Genomic DNA, 20,012 nt, shown 5'->3' with positions numbered 1-20,012 from the left:
ACTCATGAGGAATCTCCAACAAGGGAACATAGTTACAAAAGACGGGGACACAAACTTAAACAGAGAAGCCAATGAATTTCTTCTCCCATGTTTGGGATTCTCCACCTCAGAGATTTGTGGAGGCCAGGTCACTGAGAATATTTAAAGACTTGGGGTAGATAGATTTTTGAAATATCAGAGATAGCTGGCCTAAAAGAGGAGTTGAGATCTAGGGCAGATCAGCTATGATCTTGAAACCCCTTCCAGTCCTGTTACAATGCCGTGGTGGTCACTTACAGCAGGTGTGTCTGCATTATGTCATGTGGTAGGTGAGCAGGAGTAGTAAGATTTTTCAGGAAAGCTCAGTATCCAGCAAATCCAGCATGACGGTATATAGAGAAGATGGAAGGGGTTTCCATTGGAATTGATCAATTCAGCCAAAAAAGGGTGAAATAAATGTTACATCCTGCACCTTCCACTTTCTGTCCCCATTATTATGCACTAAGCCTGTAAAAAAGACTGCAGATTCTATTTAAAAATTTATTAGCTTCAGAATCCCACAGATAAGCTCCATATAATGCTCTAAGTACTGTGATGACAATTTACATCCAGAAAGATGGCAGCAGAGTAGAACATTCCATCCGGAGCTCCTCTGCTCCGCCTGTTCTTTTTCCTTCTTTTCTTTCTTTCTCTCTTTTTAGCAATCCTGGAGCAGTGTGTGGGGTAGCAGTCCCTGAGCAGCACAAGGACAGCGAGTCCCAGGGCAGTGTGAGAGAATTGAGTAGCATGCATGGAAGCAATCTCTGAGCAGTGCGAGGAGAGTGAGTCCTGGAGCAGCATGAGGGGAACAAGTCCTGGAGCAGCGCAACTTACCTTGGTGCAGCTGAGTGCCAGTGCAGAACGGACTGGAGGCTTGGAGTGGAGAGGGACAGTTCTTGGACTGGGGTCTGGCACAGGTGGTCAGACCATGTGCTGAGCTGCTGCTATTTGAAATTCTTTACCAGGCAGCACTGTCAAACTTCAACTATGTTATAACTATCTTATTTCCAACTTATTTTTAAGCACTGTAATTAATGTTACTATTTTTTCTTTTATGCCTTTTTTGTATTCAAGATTTGTACCTAGGTACTTCTACCTAAGATAGAACCATTGTAAAAACTTTTCACTGTACTCCGTACTTCTGTACTGGAGTACTCATGACAATAAAGAATATTCTTTCCTAATTGTTCAGTTAGACTTATTTCGTTTTTCTGATAATGTGGATTCAGTGTAAACACTATAATTCATTGAAAGTGAATGGCCAAAAGTGTAAAATCAATAAACTCTTTCAACAATAGACCTATCCAAATCCAAATACTGAAAATTGTGCAGGTCAATGAGAGTAGCACTTTTTAATCCTTTGTTTTATGCAGCCATTGTTTTACTCATAAAAAGTTCAAAAATGTGTTAAATCAAAACACAACTATTCTGTTCTTGATTATTTTCCAGACTGTTGGGCCTAAAAATATGACAGTCCTCTTAGCTGACTCGTAAAGGAACTTCATAGTTGAAACAGGAAAGTATTGGCAGTAAAACCACTTGAAGAAAATCCAATATGATCTACTGACGATGGGAATCTTTTCAGCAAAATGGCTCAACAGTCCAAAACAAAGAATTCATACTTTATTTATTATAAGCAGTCTCCAAGATCGGCCACTCCCACTTGAGGGAACATGGTCATGTTGGATTATCAGTAAAATTATTTTTGCATAAATCAGTTGATATAATTGTCCGCTATTAGTTGGCAGGAAAGCGATTTAACTTGTGAGTGCCTTTATCAGTCTTTCACTTTGGACATAAAAATATCTTGCAGGGTATAGACTACTGACTTTGTCAGTTTGATTGTGAGTTATGAATTGAATTTTTAATTTAATCAATGCAATTTAGCAATAATTTTTGCGCCATTATATTTATGTTTTGGATGAGTGAAATTCATGGGGAGAATGGCTTTATCTGAGCAAATTAGTAAGGATAAATAAGGAATAAATTTTTACAAAATAATCCAAGCTTGTGAATGATGATTATTGTGAATAAAGCCACAGAAAACATTTTGTTAAGAATTAACAATTGGGAAAAGTACAAAGGATGAGTGAACAAGCAAGCCAAATGGAAGCAAGTCATCCTCGACCCAGAGGGATTGACAAAGATGAAATAAGGAATTAATAAGCAAGCAGATTGTTATAGAGGTCAATGTTTTTAAAGATATTAAGGATGAAACTTCAGAGTAACTGAATTGGATAGGCAGAATGAAATACAGACCAGAGAAACACAGAAGTGGTTTACATAATGTACCTTTGGACCTTCAGAGCAAAAAGAAATAACTCAAAGGAAAAAGAGACTAACAGCCATTTGTGGGACATGTTAAAGTTAATTTGACTTATTTACTATATGGGAGAACTGGTCTATGTAGTGATTGTAATGAGGTCAGCCAGGTGGACTTCACAGAATGTGAGTTTCCTGACTGGGGCTGTTAATCTAGTCAAATCAGGGAGTCCTGGCTGAAAGATATAAACAGGAATATCAGGCGTCTGTTCACTCTAGGAGCTGGCTCTGTGCTAGCTGAACCAATGTCAAGTACTATATATGTGTACACAAAAGATGACTTGGTGATGGGATACTGGTCTCTACGAAGTTATTTCAGTGGCGACGAGAGAAAAAAATATGCTCCTGAAAAAATTTGTCGCAACAGTCATCGTTGAGTTTGGGTAAGCATTTCTGGCATCATGCTGTTATTTAGAAAGCTTGACCCATTCAGTCCAACTGTCAAAGACTGAGCCCAGTATTTGGAAAGAATGCGTTATATTTTCTGGGCAAATGACATTGGCGTAGTTGAAAAACAACAAATAATTCTCCTGTGGACCTGCAGCTTTTTCGGTTATAGGGAGCCTAACGTTTCCTAAGGCGCCAGGTACTGAAACCTTTCAAAAGTTGATGGATTTAGTTAAAGAATATTACGATCCCAAGCCTCCTCTATAATCTGGGAAGCTATCCATTTTACTCAGCAGTTTGAGAACCAGAGAAATCCTTGTAGGGATTTTTGATGAGGTTAAGACAACTGGAAAAGGCATGTGACTTTGGTTTAACCTTTATGAGATGCTGAGAGACCATTTGGTATGTGGGATTAATGCTGTAACCACGCAAAAGTGCCTACTAGCTGAAGCCCAACTGGACTTCAAACAGGTACTACAACTGGTTTTATCATTAGAAAATGTGGGAAGTGGAGTGTATGAGTTACAGGGTATTCCAATGGAAGTGGAGACCCTCGCCAGTCTGACTGAGCTTGGGGAACACCACTTGAGTGAAGGCAATTACATAGCCTCACTCAGGACATATCCTGAACAGAGGGATTCTAGGTCAGCCCACAGCAAAACCTCAAAACAAAGCCAAGCCTCAGCCAAACAGTTAACATTTTCTTCAGGATCCGGGCCAGCAAGCCATTGTAGTTGCTGTCAGTGTGCAGACTCGAGACAGCAAGAGTCCCACTAGGCCTGAATTGAGTAGAGAACTCAGATGCCGGTATCCAGGAGAATGCACACCCTGGAAAGCCCACCTATCTCTGGCTTGGAACAGTTAAATTGTTTAGCAACATCCAAATCAGAACCAATCAAAATAAACATCTGGTTAAATGGTCACCCGATTCTAATAGATGTTGATACTGGCGCAGCTATATCAAAGATTGCAGATGTAGTCTTTAAAGAAATTCGCTCTGGACTCCAACCCTTAAGTGGAACCTTTACAGATTAAGGGTATAACTTCGGTTCTGGTCTTCCATGAGAAGGAGCTGGTTCAGTGACCACTGATTGTAGTAAAAGGTTCGGGCCCAAGTTTGATGGGGTGTAACTGGTTGAGAAAGATTCACCTTGATTGATTCAACTTTTTTCAATTAGAAAATGGCTGCCTGAGTGAAGTCCTAATTAAATACCCAGAAGATTTTCAGGAAGGTCTACGGACTATCAAAGGAACCAAGGCCATCCTGTATGTTGACCAGGAAGCAATACCACAATTCTGCAAAGTCTGCCCAGTGCCATTTGCCTTATGGGCAAAAGTAAAGGCAAAAATCAGAAGGCTGGAAAGCAAAGGAATCACAAACCATTACAGTTTGCAAAATAGGCAGCACTGGTCATACCAACTGTGAAGCCTGATAGATCAGTTCACCTTTGTGGTGATTTTAAACAAATGGTAAACCACTTCTTGCAGCTGGATAAATACCCAATCCTTCACCTAGAGGACTTACACACAAAGCTGGCAGGGGCCTGTCCTTCATGAAGCTGGACAGGAGCCATGCGTACTTGCAATTGTGGTGAGATGAGAATTCCTTAGAATTACACTACAATTAATACCCATTAGGGTCTGTACCATATATGAGACTGCCATTTGGGGTATTGTCACCCTTGCCATTTTTGAGCGGACGATGAGGAATATTTTACAAGGTTTACCCCGGGTCGCCATTTATCTGGATGATATGCTAACAACAGGGAAGACCAATAAAGACATTTAGATAACTTGGACATAGTCCTTAGATGTTTTCTTCAAGGTGATGTACACCATGGAAGGGAAAAATTGTGTTCCAGTCACCCTAAGTGACCTATTTTGGCTACAGAATCAACAAGACTGGGTTATACATGTTGGAAAATAAAGTGAGGGTGTTCAAAGGTAACCCAGCTCCACACTTGTACTGGAGCTTAAGTGTTTCCTTGAATTGTTGAAATATTACAAAAAGTTCATACATAACCTGGCCTCCAGCTTGGCATCCTTACATCTGCTATTGGAAAAGGAGTGGCCTTGGAAACAGTTTTGTAGCAAAGACATAACCTTTGGGGAATTGAAGAAAAAGCTATCATCGTCTGTTGGCACATGATGATCCCAAGTGAGATCTGCTGCTGACATCCAACGCCTCCCCATATGATATCAGGGTGGTGTTGGCTCACAGAGGGTCCAATGGCGAGGAACGCCCAATAATGTATGCTTCCCAGACTTTGGCCAATGCACAATGCAAATACACCCAGATAGGGAAAGAAGGTTTGGCGGTCATGTTTCGTGCAAGAAACTTCAACCAAAACCTTTATGGACGTAAATTTAGAATAGTAATATCACAAACCCCTGGAGGTCTACTCAAAGAGGACAAGCTGTGCCGCCCATAGCTTCAGGCTGAATTCAGCGGTCTCATTTAAATGTGTATAATTACAAGTTGGAACACTGTCTGGGAGGCCAAGTGGCAAATGCCTTATGCCACCTCCCACTGACAGACACACCACCAGTGGTGTTGCCACTGGAAGAGTCCTTTCTGGTTTTAAACTTTCTGGTCACCGCTGACAATATCAGACTGTGGACACAAGAAAATCTGGTCCTAGCAAAACTAAAACAACCGGTGATGATCGGGGAAACAAAAGGGTCATCAAAACCAGAACTGAAATCTTTTTTGGACCCAGCGAAACCAGATCACCATACAAGATGGCATTTTACTAAGAGGAGCAAGCGTGACTGTCCCAAGCAAAGGTTGTTGCCAGATATTGGATGAACTCCATCAGAGTCATCAAGGGGTATCCAAAATGAAGATGTTGGTGAGAAGTTATTTCTGGTGACCAGGACTGAATGCAGACAAAGCCATGTTAGTGAGACAGTATCAACAGTGTCAAGAAGGACAAGAATTACCGCTAGCAGCTCCCCCACACTTGTGGGAATGGCCAGGTAAACCCTGGACTCGGTTATATGTTGACTCTGGTGGCCCTTTAATGGGCTCAACATTCTTAGTCATTGTGGATGCCTATCCCGGACACATGACTCCGCTAAGTGAGAGAGGCAATTTATTTCAGGGGATGAAGTTTGGTGCTAAAATCACTGAAATGGCCCCGGATGGGTAAGAAGCAATGTCAATGCCAGGTCAAGTCCTGTGATGTACAAAGTTTGGGTAGGTGAGGCAGCCCTGAATAAGCACGTGGACCACATGAGAGCTGCAAACTCACAAACAGGGTGGGAGCAAAACATACCCAGCCCCTCAGAACAGCTGCTAGAACTCATAGGTTCTCCCCTCTATCTAGTATTGAAGAAGCCTCAGAGACTGAGAGGGACATGGCGGATGTCGCAGCCTTGACCCCTTTACTACTGAAGAAAACAAATTTCTTCCGAGACACTCCGGGCGAGAGGCAGACTATGGTCTGGTACACACTGCCCATATCCAAGGATAAGTCGGAGGAACTGGACCCAGTGCGAAACTGTCCCAGGAGAGGCTACAAGGAACAGCTCTATGTGCCTGGACATAGAGATGGAGGGGTTTAATGGTTGTAGTGAGGTCAGCCAGGTGGACATCATAGACTATAAGTTGCTTTATAGGGTTGTTAACCTGGTCCAATCATGGAGCCCTGTCTGATATAAACAGGCTTGTCAGAGGTTCTGTTCACTCTAAGAGCTGACTTTGAGAAAACTGGACCAGTGTCAAGTACAACGTATGTGTAAATAATGAGTGACTTGGTGATGGGATACCAGCCTCTGTGGAGTTTTTTTCAGTCCAGAAAATAGCTATTGTGTTCATCTAAAAACAGAACCTGACCAAAAAAAAATCTTCAAACATTGAACAAGTTGCTTGACAATTTAAGTGACTACATTTCAAACAGTGATTCAATGGTTGTAAAAAACTTTTTGGTATCCTTAGGATGTAATTATGTACTAGACAAATGCACATTCTTTCTTTCTTAAGATCTTTGTATGTATGTAACTGAATGTGTGCCCATATACAGAAAATGTTCCTACTGCCTCCAAACATCAAAATTAATGGCAGGATTGCAAGCAGGTACTGATAACATGGGTAAGCCAATCGTCTTTCTATGTAGACTGTTGTCACCTAATTTTAGACTGTGTAGAATGCTGCTATAAATAATACTGAAGCGAAAGATTGATGGCATTTATAAGAACAGTCATTATTTTGTATCCAGCCTGAAAACATCAAAATTTCATTCTAAATAGTAATTCATACTCTCTAGAATAACAGGGCTTTTACAGTTAGGATGACAAATACTTAACATTCAACCTTTAGACTTGAATAAAATATATATGGAAGAAAAACACAAGATGCTATTGTGAATGTGACAAGTGGTATTGACTGTGAACAATACAGAAGATGAAAAAGCAGTCTGTTAAAATATAAATTTACTGCAAAGTACAATATTTACACTTACTGGGAGTAATTTGTACTGTTATTCAGTACTGGTATTAAAATTAATGCAGATTTTGTGGTTTTAAAAATGGTGAAACTGTTAATAATCATTTATTGTTTTAACCCTGCAAAACTGACAGCAGCTTCTGGCTTCTACACTTCTGCAATTAAACACAGATATCAAGAAGTTGCTGACAATGATTTCCCACTCCTCCAGAGGGTCTGTTACATCCTTGCAGATTGAAACAATTGGAAATTACTGATCTAATGTGAACTTCAACTTTTTTCTGCTATTAGTCTTATTATAAAAACATTTGTCAAGATTATGCCTTGTCAAATGAGGTGAAATGGCTTTTTAACAGCATACACTGTATTGAAATTACTGAACAACTTCATCTGCTGTGAGAAATTGATTTTATATTTGTGGAATGACTTTTTTAAAAAAATTATGCTTAATTTCTTGCAACAGCATTGCTATTGAAGCAGAAGGTAGTGTTTTCCTATGTTGAATCAATTTCCAGCTAAGCAAGTAAGTGGAGCATCAAATGTGAACCATGTTTTCAATTTGGAACAAAAGGTGAGAGGCAGAAGAAGAAACTGTGTGCTCAATGAAATTTGTACAAGGTTTCCTGGATATTGCTGTGCAATCCTGAAATCAATTCTGGAAGAGTCACAGCCTACGATAGTCCTCTCTACCAGATGGATGAGAGTAAATGGATCTGTGACAGATTTGATTCTAAACTGGAAGACATGAATTTGGAAAAAGACTGTACAGACTAAATGAAACAAAAACACCAAAATATAAAATTATTCATATTTAAGATACAGTACAAGCCAATTATCAAATGGGATGTTCTACAAGCCAAATAATGCAAGCCAGCTGGCTGAGAGTGAACCAGGATTGGCAATGAAAATAAGAACCAAGTCTCTGGCTCAACTGTTCACACTACAACCCTAATAAGGGTGTGGGGAGATAGGTACATAAAAGGGAAAAATGAAGACAGAAGGGATATAAAAGGGAAAATTATGCTTGAAGTAACATAAGGAATTAGTTTTCTACCAATCTGGCATATATTGAAGTCTCTTTTGAAAAGGAATGAGAGATAAGTGGAGCAGATTAACAAATGTAAAGGTTTCAGAAATAGAAAAAAAGCACGCTACTAGAGTATCTGACTGAGTAAGTTTTGATTTGATCTACACAAATCAATCTTGGGCATGAAACTGGTTTATCACCAATCAGCAGCACGATATGTGCCACAGCTGATTTTCTATTCCCTTGGCTTTAGTGCAAAAGAAAATAGGACACCATGTAAATCAGGCAGCCAATTCACTATCTGGCTGTTTTTCACGACTTGGCAAGGACCAATTTCAATCCCTGCCCATCCCATCCCTCAACATATATCCACTTCCAGTACATGCAAAATACTGCAGTAAGAACAAGCCATCTCTTTTAACCTGATTATGGCTGTGTTAACTTTTCAGGTCTACATGTAAAATGATGAAAATTTAAGTTAAACATATATAATTAGAATGGGTATAAGCTTGCAATGTCAGCGTGACTCATGGGTGGAAAATAAAATGAGTGGTTTGGTGTTTGTACATTGAAATGAGACTGATAAAGCAGCATATGGACTTGATAAATCAAAGGCACAGTTTTAGTTGCATAAACTGACAGCTGAAGTAAGGTTAATGGAGACTGCCAGCACGTTGTCATGGAAACACTGACTGTTGGCACTGCACCATTTCATACCTTATCCAATACATTCCTGGTTGCTGGTAGTAGTCCAATGACTCTGATCGCTTGATGGAAAACCCCTGGTCCAGCTGAGCAGAGAGAAATCGGCAACTCAGTGGATTGCCATTGTGTCCCCATACCCACCAGACCCATGACGAGACCAGCCTGCTACTTACTCACACAGAGCTACAGACATTAGTCTGGCAACATTTTACCAATCTCAAATTTACAAATATGGTCAAATTGCAGGTTTGGGAAAGTCTCGATGCTGCATTACTTAATTATAAATAACATGCAAATTTCACATAATATACAGTCTCTATAATGCTATAACAAGCTGCAGTTTTAATTATTAAAACAATTACAACCAGAGTCAATCACGATATATCGGACTGATTTAGCAAATTTCATAATTCACACCATTTTAATTTGATTCACTTGATTCCAGGTTAAGCAATACCAATCACTCTGGTTCCATTTAATTTAGATTAACCTAAGTACAGGAAATGATAGGGATGTTTAAAAATACAAATAATGTTCACAGTTTGATATGCAACAATATGCTGCCTGATTATTTTTTGTACGGCTGCATATACCAAAATACTTTTCCACGTTTAACAATAGTTCTATGCATGGTTATCTTATTTTGCTAATTACATTTCTGCATTACATGTTGTTTCCTGCTTTTCCATCATTCCCTAATATCTTCTGTTATGATCATTAACCATCCTTTTCAGAATTGGCTACATGGAGTACATTGAACCAGTGCTTAAAGAGTTAAGGTACTTGTACCAAATACAAACCACTCATTGTTAGCACAACAGTGGGCCTCTCACTTCCTAACTGCTGACCGTGGCTTTGAGGTTCCAGAGCTATTTGTCACTCTAACTCGCTTACCACACTTGGGTTTTGTAATAAGAGTTCAAGTATCAATGCTTAGGCAAAGAACATTGCCTTTGCTATAATGACTTTTTATTTAAGAGGGAATGCAAGAGATGACTGAACATAATTGTCTCATATCAGCATTTCTCTTAATGGCTAAATATCCAGAATCTACAGCCTGGGATGTATCACACTATCTGCTTAAGAGTCCATGGTTCACTGAGCATGAGGATGTGGAAAATGCAGGTATAAAAACTGTTTAAAAATGCTTGCTCTGCCACTACATATTTCAAATTATGTTAAGGATTGCACACAGTTTGGTTATAATATCTAGGCATCGACTTTAAAATACTGAAGGAAATCTTAATTCATTTAAACATTCTATAAATTAAAAACTGATGGAATTTTAAATATTCTTTGGTATAATATTTTATTAAAATTGCACACATAACACATAGGTTTTTTTAAATTTATAAACTATGTAATAATATGTTATATATGTTATTTTGGAAAACATCTGGTGTCTATTATTTATTGAGAAACATTTATTGTACTGTAATATTACACACAATTTTTGTTTCAAAGAAAGCTTTTTTTTCTCTTTTTGGCTCTTAAAAGCCTAAACACAGAATTAGCTTGTATTATTGTCAATTTTAAGGTATAGTTTAACAAAACTGCAGATCAAATCATAGAGCCATACAGGTCAGTTCTGAATAAAATCAGGCCTTCTTTCATATCACTGTTAACATCTTTTAAATAGATGTTTTATACAGCATTTATTTTTTTCTCTAACAGATGGTGCCAGTTTAGTTGCAAGTGGTCATCTTGAAAATCATGATACCGTATGACTACACCATATGACTGAAATCCTTTTTTGTTTGGCTGTCTATTTATTCCAAGCTAAAAATATCAGTTTGAACTGTACCAGTTTCTGCTTAAATTGACCTTTTAAAGGAAAGGCATTTTCTGATCGTAAATATAAACTTTTTTATATAAAATGTTATACAATATATGTTTTATACTTTGGTACATCTTACACATTACCAAAACAACCTTTTTTTTATTCTGAGAAACTGCCCTCAAGCTATATCCATGCTCTTCATTTGATCACATCCATTGCTTTTAACAGATGGAAGCCATTTCCTCTTGTCCACAGATGCCATCTGGTGGCTGTTTAATTTGTACAAATTTTGTTTCATGTCTTTCTTCAAATGGTATGAAAGAATATAATAGTTAGGTCTCCAGCAATTGGTTACTTCTCATTTCTCTTCTACATGTTACTTAAAGATTCCCACTTCTTAAATAATCAATGGGTGGTACAATGGCTGAGCGGTTAGCACTGTTGCCTCACAGTGTCAGGGACCTGGATTCAATTCCAGCCTTGGCTGACTGCGTGGAGCTGCAAATTCTCCCTCTTTCTGCTGGGTGCTCTGGTTTCCTCCCACAATCTGAAGATGTGCTTAGGTGGATTAGCTATGCTAAGTTGCCGTTACTGTCCAGGGATGTGCAGGCTAGGTGGATTACGCATGGGAAATGTGGGGTTATGGGATAGGTGTGTGATGCTCTTCAGAGGGTTGGTGTGGATATGATGGGCTGAATGGTCTTTTCCTGCACTGTAGGGCTACTATTATTCAACTTCTCATTTATTTAAATGATTTGGATGTGAATGTAGGAGGTACGGTTCATATGTTTGCAGATGACAGGTTACCTCAGAATACAACGGGACTTTGATCAGATGGGCTGATGGGCCGAGGAGTGGCAAATGAATTTGATCTGGATAAATGTGAGGTGCTGCATTTTGGAAGGTCAAATCAGGGCAGGACTTATACGCTTAATGGCAAGGTCCTGGGGAGTGTCGCTGAACAGAGTCCTTGGAGTGCAGGTTCACAGTTCCTTGAAAGTGAAGTCACAAGTGGACAGGACGGTGAAGAAGGCGTTTGGTATGCTTGCCTTTATTGGTCTGTGCATTGAGTATAGGAGTTGGAAGTTCATGTTGCAGCTGTACAGGACATTGATTAGGCCACTTTTGGATTACTGCGTGCAATTCTGGTCTCCCTGGTATAGGAAAGATGTTGTGAAACTTGAAAGGATTCGGAAAAGATTTACAAGGATGTAGCTAGGGTCAGAGAATTTGAGCTATAGGCTGAATAGGCTGGGACTAACTTCCCTAGAACATCGGAGGCTGAGGGGTGACCTTGTAGAGGTTTATAAAATCATGATGGGCATAGAAACTAATTTAATCAAGAAATTTCACCAGTTCTCAAACTTGCAAGATCATAAGTACAATAGCAGTTTTTGATGGCCTCATTGCTGCTAAGTCAATTGATGCTATCAGTTGTGAAAGGATTTTATTTTCTATTTTCTGCTCAGAGTGGAGGTAGAAAAGAAACCTATCTTGAGTCTGTTTCTTTTCTTCAACAACCATCAATAAATTACTTAATTGTTGTTTCATCCCTTACAATATTTTGACCATAATTGCACATAGTAGGTCAGATTTGCATCTATACGTTTAACAGTGAATATTAAAATATATAAAAATTATTTGTATGCAGAACTCTATAAAAATTAATTATAATTTAAGAAAATATAATTTAGGTAAAAGAGGTTACATTGGCTTAGAAGTTCCAGAAGGCACATACGTGATGAAACAACTCTTCACCACCAGGCATATCCTGTTAGAAACCTTAGCCATTTTGTGCCTGACCCCAAAAGAATTGACTGGCCTCACAGGATATGTTAGAGGTTAGAGGTTATTCTCAACTCATAGAACATGTCAAAGAGTTGAACAAAGAAGACATATCTGATTGAAGTCCTGTGGTCACCCTGGGGTCAAAAGCAAAACCAGTGCAGAAATGTAGTTGCTAATATGCGAATTACTTCGAGAGCAAAACTTTAAACTAAAATAGCCCATTTCCATGAAAAGTCAATTTCTTAGAAGTTTCCTCCAACAGATACAACTAATTCTGCACAGCTCAGTGTCTAATCCTCTCATAAGATGAAGAGGAGAATGCTTTTTTAAAAATAAATTTTCATGTATAAGAATTTTAACAGTTGCCATTAATATGCATTTTTAAAAAAATGTATTAAAGTGGAATTTGTGAGTTTAAGGCTTTTGAAAATTCTGTAAAAATAACTGGGAGCACACATGAACATGAAAGGGTTAACACTAACAGCTTACATACAATACCCTGTAATTGACTGTTACAGATCCTTGTACTTAATAGAACATAATTTGTAAAATGGACAGAAAATCAATTACTTTGAATTTTTAACCAAATCTATAGTGAACAACCAAAGTTAAAATTTACTCCTCTTGCTTGCCATCAGTTGTATCATAACCCAGTACCAGAAATTTGATGAACCAGTGAAATAGGAAACTGTGCAACCTCTGTCAGAAGTCCCTGGACAGTGCTTAAAATATTCATGTTTTTCCTCGCCACATTTTACATCTCAACAGCACTGTCACATGACCATCACAGAAAAGCTCAGCTTTGTCCTCATTTGACATTGACACACACCGACATCTCCAGCAGGGATTACAGGAGGAATTTGGCCGTTTTGTTCTACATCCTAGGTCAAGGGCAGAGGCCCCTGCTGTCATCCTAGATTACTGAATCCAGGACTAACTAAGTAGCAAATCTGGGACAATACAACAGGATGCACTTACTCAGCCATTAGAAAATTCTGACATTATTTACATTACAAAGCTTGCAATATTGTTGTATTAGGGATGGAATTTATTTAACTTAGAAACTAGCTTAACTAGCACGTTCTCTCAAAATTTCTATTTCAAGTTGTTTAAAATTGCAATAACAATGTAGAATCATGCTATTTTGTGGGAACATTAACAATTAATGAAAATATTTTCACAAGATCAAAAATAATTTTTCACACTTTATCAAGGAATACCTTCAGAATGCAATACAACAATCACTGTTCTAATCTTTCAATATTTTTTCTTTCCATTTAATTTTCATCTCTCTAACATTCACATCATTGTCTAACTACTGCTTACCTCATCCAGGTTTGTGCAAACAGGATGTCTTGGTTATTTCACGAATTAGATTTTCTTTTTCACACTGTGGCTAAGAACGTTAAACTCACTCCATCTAACTGACAGACTACATTGGAAAACTATTGTGCAACTCATACCTTGCATTAGATATTATACGGTAGTTAATATCCGAACACTTATTGGTTAAAGAGCAACTGTTTATGTTACGTCAACAAAAGCAAAATACTGCAGTAGCTACATGAACAAAACAACACCTTCTGGAAACAGTTAGCAAGTGAACTGCAGAGCATTTCCAGTATTTTCCGTTATTGTTTGAATCATTAAAAGAATACAAGACATAGGAGCATAAGTGGACCATATGGTCTTTAAGCCTACTCCAGCGTTCAATACAATCATGGCTATGTTGGACTTTAACTCCCCTTGCCTGCCCTCTCCCAAATCCTTTTGATTCCCTGAGGAATGCACATTCTGTCTACCTCTGTCTTAAATATACCCAACAATGGAGCACCTTAAACTTAATGGGACAGAGCATTCCAAAGATTCATAACCCATAAGTAATTTCTCTCATCTCAGGCTAAATGATCAGTCCTTCTCATGTTTCAGAATCCCTGATCAACGGAATCAATCTCTCAGTATATACCCCTTTAAATTCCTTCAAGAATATTGGTAAGTTTCAATGAGATAAACAATTATTCTTCTAAACTCCAGATAGTGTAAGTCTAAGTTCATTCAGCCTCTCATCATAGGGCAACCCTGTCATCCCAGGAACCAATTTATTGAGTTGATACTGTATCACCTCCAATGCAGGCATAGTCATGGAACAATCCCATTTTTATAGATATTAATCAACTACCACGTTACCAGCACAATATCCCAAATGATTATTTAACATTTATTAGGAGTGTCGTCGTACCTTATAAATTTATATTTTGCCGAGAAGACAGACAATTTGGATTACATTTGGGATTAGATAATGCCTACATATGCAATAATCAAATGATATTAAGAAAACAGTAATAAAACTCATGACAATGACCCAAAAGCTCATGGGATAAAATGACTAATCAGTGCTGCTGTTTTACACTTGTTAAAAAAAATCAAATTCCTTCATTACCACATGTGTCCTTTGGAGCTTTGTTTGGGGGATGATATTCTACATTTCAGTTTATTAATAATTTAAACTACTGACTGTGGTGACTGAATAATTTAAATTTCATTTTTATTGTATGGAATTACAGGGTTTTCACAAATGCTTTGTGAATTGCACCCTGCTATTTTGCTGTGGAAGTCTCAAATTAGTGACCTTGCCTATAATCAAACTGTAGTAACACAGGGTAGATTAGAGTTTCTAAAAGAGTCTCAATTGTAGGATTTTTTTTATTGTCACTGTCATATTTAGTATTTTATTTATGACCGCTACAAAGAAATCAGTGATCAATTAAAGAATGAAAAACCCGACTACAAAGCAATGTAAATATGATTATAAATACAGGTTACTTTTAACCAAGGTTAAATAGGCTACTTCTGGTTGAAGTAATTTGATGAAATGTAAATTTAATTAACAGTCATTGGCAAAGCTTTTAATGAATGAAGCGACAAATGGGAGCCGCTTTCATAAAATACATCAAATTCTTGCTGTTTCTAGTTTGGAGATTTAATCCCTTGCCTTCAATTCTTTTACTAACCCTGTCAAACAAAGAAACCCGTACAGCTGCAACAATGTCTGCAAGGAAAATGGTGCAATGATATATACTTCTCTTTATAGAATAGCAATGTTTTTAAACAATATTTTGTGTAGGAAAACAAAATATATGTTAGAAACAATGTTTAACTCAGAAAGGCCAAAAGTAGCTTCGAAAAATCTAGTTGGTAGTAAAATGGAAATTAATTTATAGCTATGGTTATCTATTCCAATCAACACCACAAAACTTCATGCAAAATTAATTAGCAGACTGTCAAAGGCAAAGAAAGTCTTGCTTTTATAGATCATCTTCAATGGCCTCAGGGCAACCTAAAACACTTTACAGCCTAATAGTTATTTTTGAAAAGTAGTCACTGTTGTATTGTAGGAGAAAGCTGTAGCGTATTTGTGCGCAGCAAGCTCCCACAACCAAAAAAAATGAAGACTAGATCATCTGTTTGTTAGATAGTTGTGCTTGTGTGAATTATCAAAAATTCTATTATGACCTTTTCATGAATAACTAACTTTTCTATAACACCCTCCAGACCCTCAAGATATCCCAAATAGGTTCAAAGTCAATGTATTACTTTTGAGGTATAGATAAGCTGTTGTTACATAAGTCCAGCAAACAATGTAACCATGTTAGTCAAGACCAAAGGACAGCTAGATAACAGATGGTCTCTTAATTAATTTTCCATTTAGTTTTTATACTCCTGATGACCCATTATACTAGGGCAACGATGCTGTACATTATTGGGTCTTCGTATCATTTAAGCTCTTCTATTCCAATATACTGGGTGTTGCAAAGCTGCAACAGGCTTATACCAGATATAACAGATTTGCTGTTCTTGCAGTATTTGCTTTTATTTGTAGGAACACTGGCTGGGCCAGGATTTATTGCCCTTTGCAGTCACTCTTGAGAAGGTGGTGGTGAGACGCCTTCATGAACCATTGCAGTCTATTTCCTATTGGTAAGCCCCCAGTGCTGTTAGAGAGGGAGTTGCTTTTACTGAACCTGCAACTGTCCATTTGAAAGCTTTCCAAACATACTCATGCAAAAAGCATTTAACTATAGATAACTATAGTACTTAACAATAGATAAGAATGGGAATGCCGTATCAGGAATGAGTTTGATACATTAAAATAATTACAGAGCAAGAAAAAGTAGGAAAGCTGAATATCTGAAATAAACACAAAATGCTGGAAATACAAGGCAAGCCTGTTGATTCTACCAGAACCGGATAAAGATTCACAATCTAAAATATTAACATACTATTTTCCTTTCAATAGCTATGTACCGCAGCATTTTGTGTTTATACTTTATCAGAACAACATTTTGGAGTGGTATCATAAAAGGATCTCAGCATTCATGCTAAAAGAAATAAGTGAACAGCAAAAGGAAATTACAAGATATTTGTTGCACTTCTTGTATTTGTGAACTAACAAGTTACAACAAAATAATTTTTAAAGCAAAAAGCACATTTGATCTTTCACATCCTGCTGGCATCCACATATGACTTACATGGTACACTGTTTTGTTAATATGTAGAAGTACAAAGAGATCAATCTTCTGTTGCTGCTGGCCAGGAATTGCCTATTGTGATGGTCATTTTACCTGCTTATGCAGGTGAATTGAACACATACTATGGTGCAACAGGAAATTACTTGTGAATGAGAACCAATTTCTGTGTTTTTTTTTATTTTTCATAATTATTTATACTTTGGAACGAGTTATATTAATTCTTTAGAAAGCCTATCATTACTTACATTACGAAGGCTTAATGTTTAAGTAAAACTGAAAACATTAAAAGAAGCGTTATGGTACCATAGTGAATAGTTTCAATGAGTTATAAGGACATAAGAACATTTAAAATAGATGCAAAAGTTGGCCATTAGCTCTTCAAACCTGCTCTGTCTTTCGATAAGATGGTGGCTGATCCTCTACCTCATTTCCACCTTCCTGCCCTATTTGTATATCTCCTCAGTGCCAAAAAATCTATCAACCTTTGCCTTGAGTATATCAACAACTGAGCATTCACAGCTCCTTAGGATAGGTTTCCAAGATACACAATTCTTTGAATGAAGTAGTTTCTCCTTACATCAGTCCTAAATGGCCGGCCCCTTATTTTAAGACTTCGTGTTCTAGACTTCTCAGCTAATGGAAGCATTTTCTCAGCATCTACACTGGCAATTCCTTTAAGAATTGATATGCTTCAATTAGCTTACCTCTTACTGTTTTAATATCCAGGAACCAGGCTAGTAAACCTTTTGTTATGGTCCCTCTAGCACATGTAAGTCTTTCCTTAGGCAAAGAGACCAAAGCTACACACAATCCAAGTGTGGGCTTGTTACTATAACTGTAGTAAAGTTTCTTTCGTCTTAGACTGCAATCCTGTACCTGCCGATTAACTTACTGTGATTCATGTACAAGGACAGACAAGTCCTCTGTGCAAACATTTCTCAGTCTCTCACCATTCAAAATGTATTTCTTTAAAATCTTTTTGTACCAAAGTAGATAACTTCGCGCACACAGTATTCCATTTGCAAAGCCGTCTCCCCCAACCTGTCTATAATCCTCTGCAGCTTCTTTGCATCTTCCTCACCACTAACCATCTCATATAACTTTATGTTGGCAGCAGACCTGGATATGTCACACTGAATCCCCTCATCTAAGTTTTTAATATAAAGTAAACAGCTGAGACCTAAGTATTGATTCTTGTCATAGCCCGCTTAAAAATGTCTCCTTTATTCATACTTTTCCTCAACTTACGTATGCTAATATATAAATATTTTACAACACAATTATAGTTTTAGATGTACTTCCATAATTTTTAAATTTTTAGCTAAAAATCATTACACGATTTATAGAGGAATGGAGAACAAAAATAGCTTAGCTAACTTTTTATCTGGTCTTACTTCTGGTACTTTTCAGTTTTGTGCATATGCTGGTCTGGAAAATTTTGCTAACATCAGAATAACACACCTTGCAACATTAACAGAAGTGCTTCAAGGATGTACTATTGAAACAATCCAAATTTATACTACTTATTTATGTTCATGCCAGATTTAAAATCTCCCTATTTTATATGTACATTTTATATACACAGGTGGAATCCTGAATGACACAAATACTTATTTGCTATCGACGTCCAAATTCCAACAATACGAGTGTCTTCACTGGTTTTTTAGTCCAGCCATTATTTCTGAGATGGGGTGGGAAAAGGAGTTAGACTACACTGGGCAAGCAATTCACAGACTGTGCTACTTGATACCATGAAAATGTGCAGAGAAATAAAATGAAATCAGCAGAAAGTTATTCTGTATCTTAAAATGAAGGAATTGTCAAGTGTATTTTTAAAGGAAGTTTCGTAATTGCAACCTTTCCAACTCATGATCTGTCAGTATGAATGAATATTAAATATGTGCAGTACAACATGATATAATGACAGAACCATTTATCATCAAGGTTGCACTAAGGCAGTCCTTTTTAAGTCTGTCTCATCTTTCTATAGACTTTTGCGCCACATCATCTTTCTCCCTTGCACTACAGAATTCTTATCAAGGCTAATCATGAAGAGTTGTTCCATTCAATGAGCACCCTGCAAAAAATATTTGAGCATTTGTATTTCAGGTCTAAATATACAAATATCACTAATGTGTTGAATTTACAGTATCCATTTTGTTTTGCTGACAGAAACTTTATTAAATGATCAAAAATCACTGTTTGCTGTATATCCCTCGTTGCAGAGATTTCATTCTTTAAAACAAAATAAACAGGAGACCATTTACAGTTCCCATGGATTCCACTGCATTGTAATGTTTGTTTTTATTTTGGGGGGTGGGTAGATAGGCAAAGAAAGATATAGGTACTTTATGAAGGAATTGAAAAAGAGAAAATAATATTTCTTTGAATTTTAACCATGTTGGTTACAAAATGAATACTGTTATTTCAAGGATATAATTTGAATGATTAATAATTATTGATGCTTACTGCTATCACAGACACTCCAGCTGAAGTATTACTAGGTTTGGGGCCTGTGTTGAAGTGTTTCTGCAACTTTCCAGCCACCGATAGTTGATACTCATTCTCTGGTAACCCATCATCCTGCAGGAAAAAAAGTAAAAGGGGAGTTATTAAATGAAAAAATATTTTTCAAACAATGTTTCCACCTCTCTGAAAATTACAAGCTGACGTGTTGCCGAAATTAGGAGAAGTGGGATTTATATATTTCATGTTTATCAATGAGGAATTTAACAGTTTTCCTTATCAGGTACTGCCTGGTCAGGTAATCACAGCTACTTGAAGACTTAAGTACCCTAGTATTTCATAAGATACTAAAACTGAACACTTAAACCCTCTAGTGCAAAGTTTCTAATTCTCACTTTGGTCACCTTGAAGTCAACTGGTGCTAAAATAGAGGCATTCTTTCCTGTGAAAGTAGAATTTTCAATCAGAAGATCAGTTGAAATAGGACTGCTTTAAATTAATGTCATCCTTGGAACCACAAGTGTAACCTTTAGTTTCATCAAT

At 37.4% G+C, this 20,012-nt stretch overlaps 1 protein-coding gene across 2 annotated transcripts in view; it reads right to left on the bottom strand.

The window, feature by feature from the left end:
• The window catches only part of dclk1a (doublecortin-like kinase 1a), a 318,233-nt gene that overhangs the window by 18,381 nt on the left and 279,840 nt on the right, over positions 1-20,012 (bottom strand). For both annotated transcript variants that reach the window (XM_048597930.1, XM_048597931.1), the window contains one exon: positions 19,473-19,586. In XM_048597930.1, the coding sequence (XP_048453887.1) occupies positions 19,473-19,586 (114 nt within the window). The remainder of the gene's footprint in view (positions 1-19,472; positions 19,587-20,012) is intronic.

The sequence above is a fragment of the Rhincodon typus genome, chromosome 6 (genome assembly GCF_021869965.1).
Source record: "Rhincodon typus isolate 14 chromosome 6, sRhiTyp1.1, whole genome shotgun sequence".
Classification (NCBI taxonomy): Eukaryota; Metazoa; Chordata; class Chondrichthyes; order Orectolobiformes; family Rhincodontidae; genus Rhincodon; species Rhincodon typus.
The sequence above is the reverse complement of the archived record's forward strand: the minus strand, read 5'-3'. Positions and strand labels throughout refer to the sequence as shown.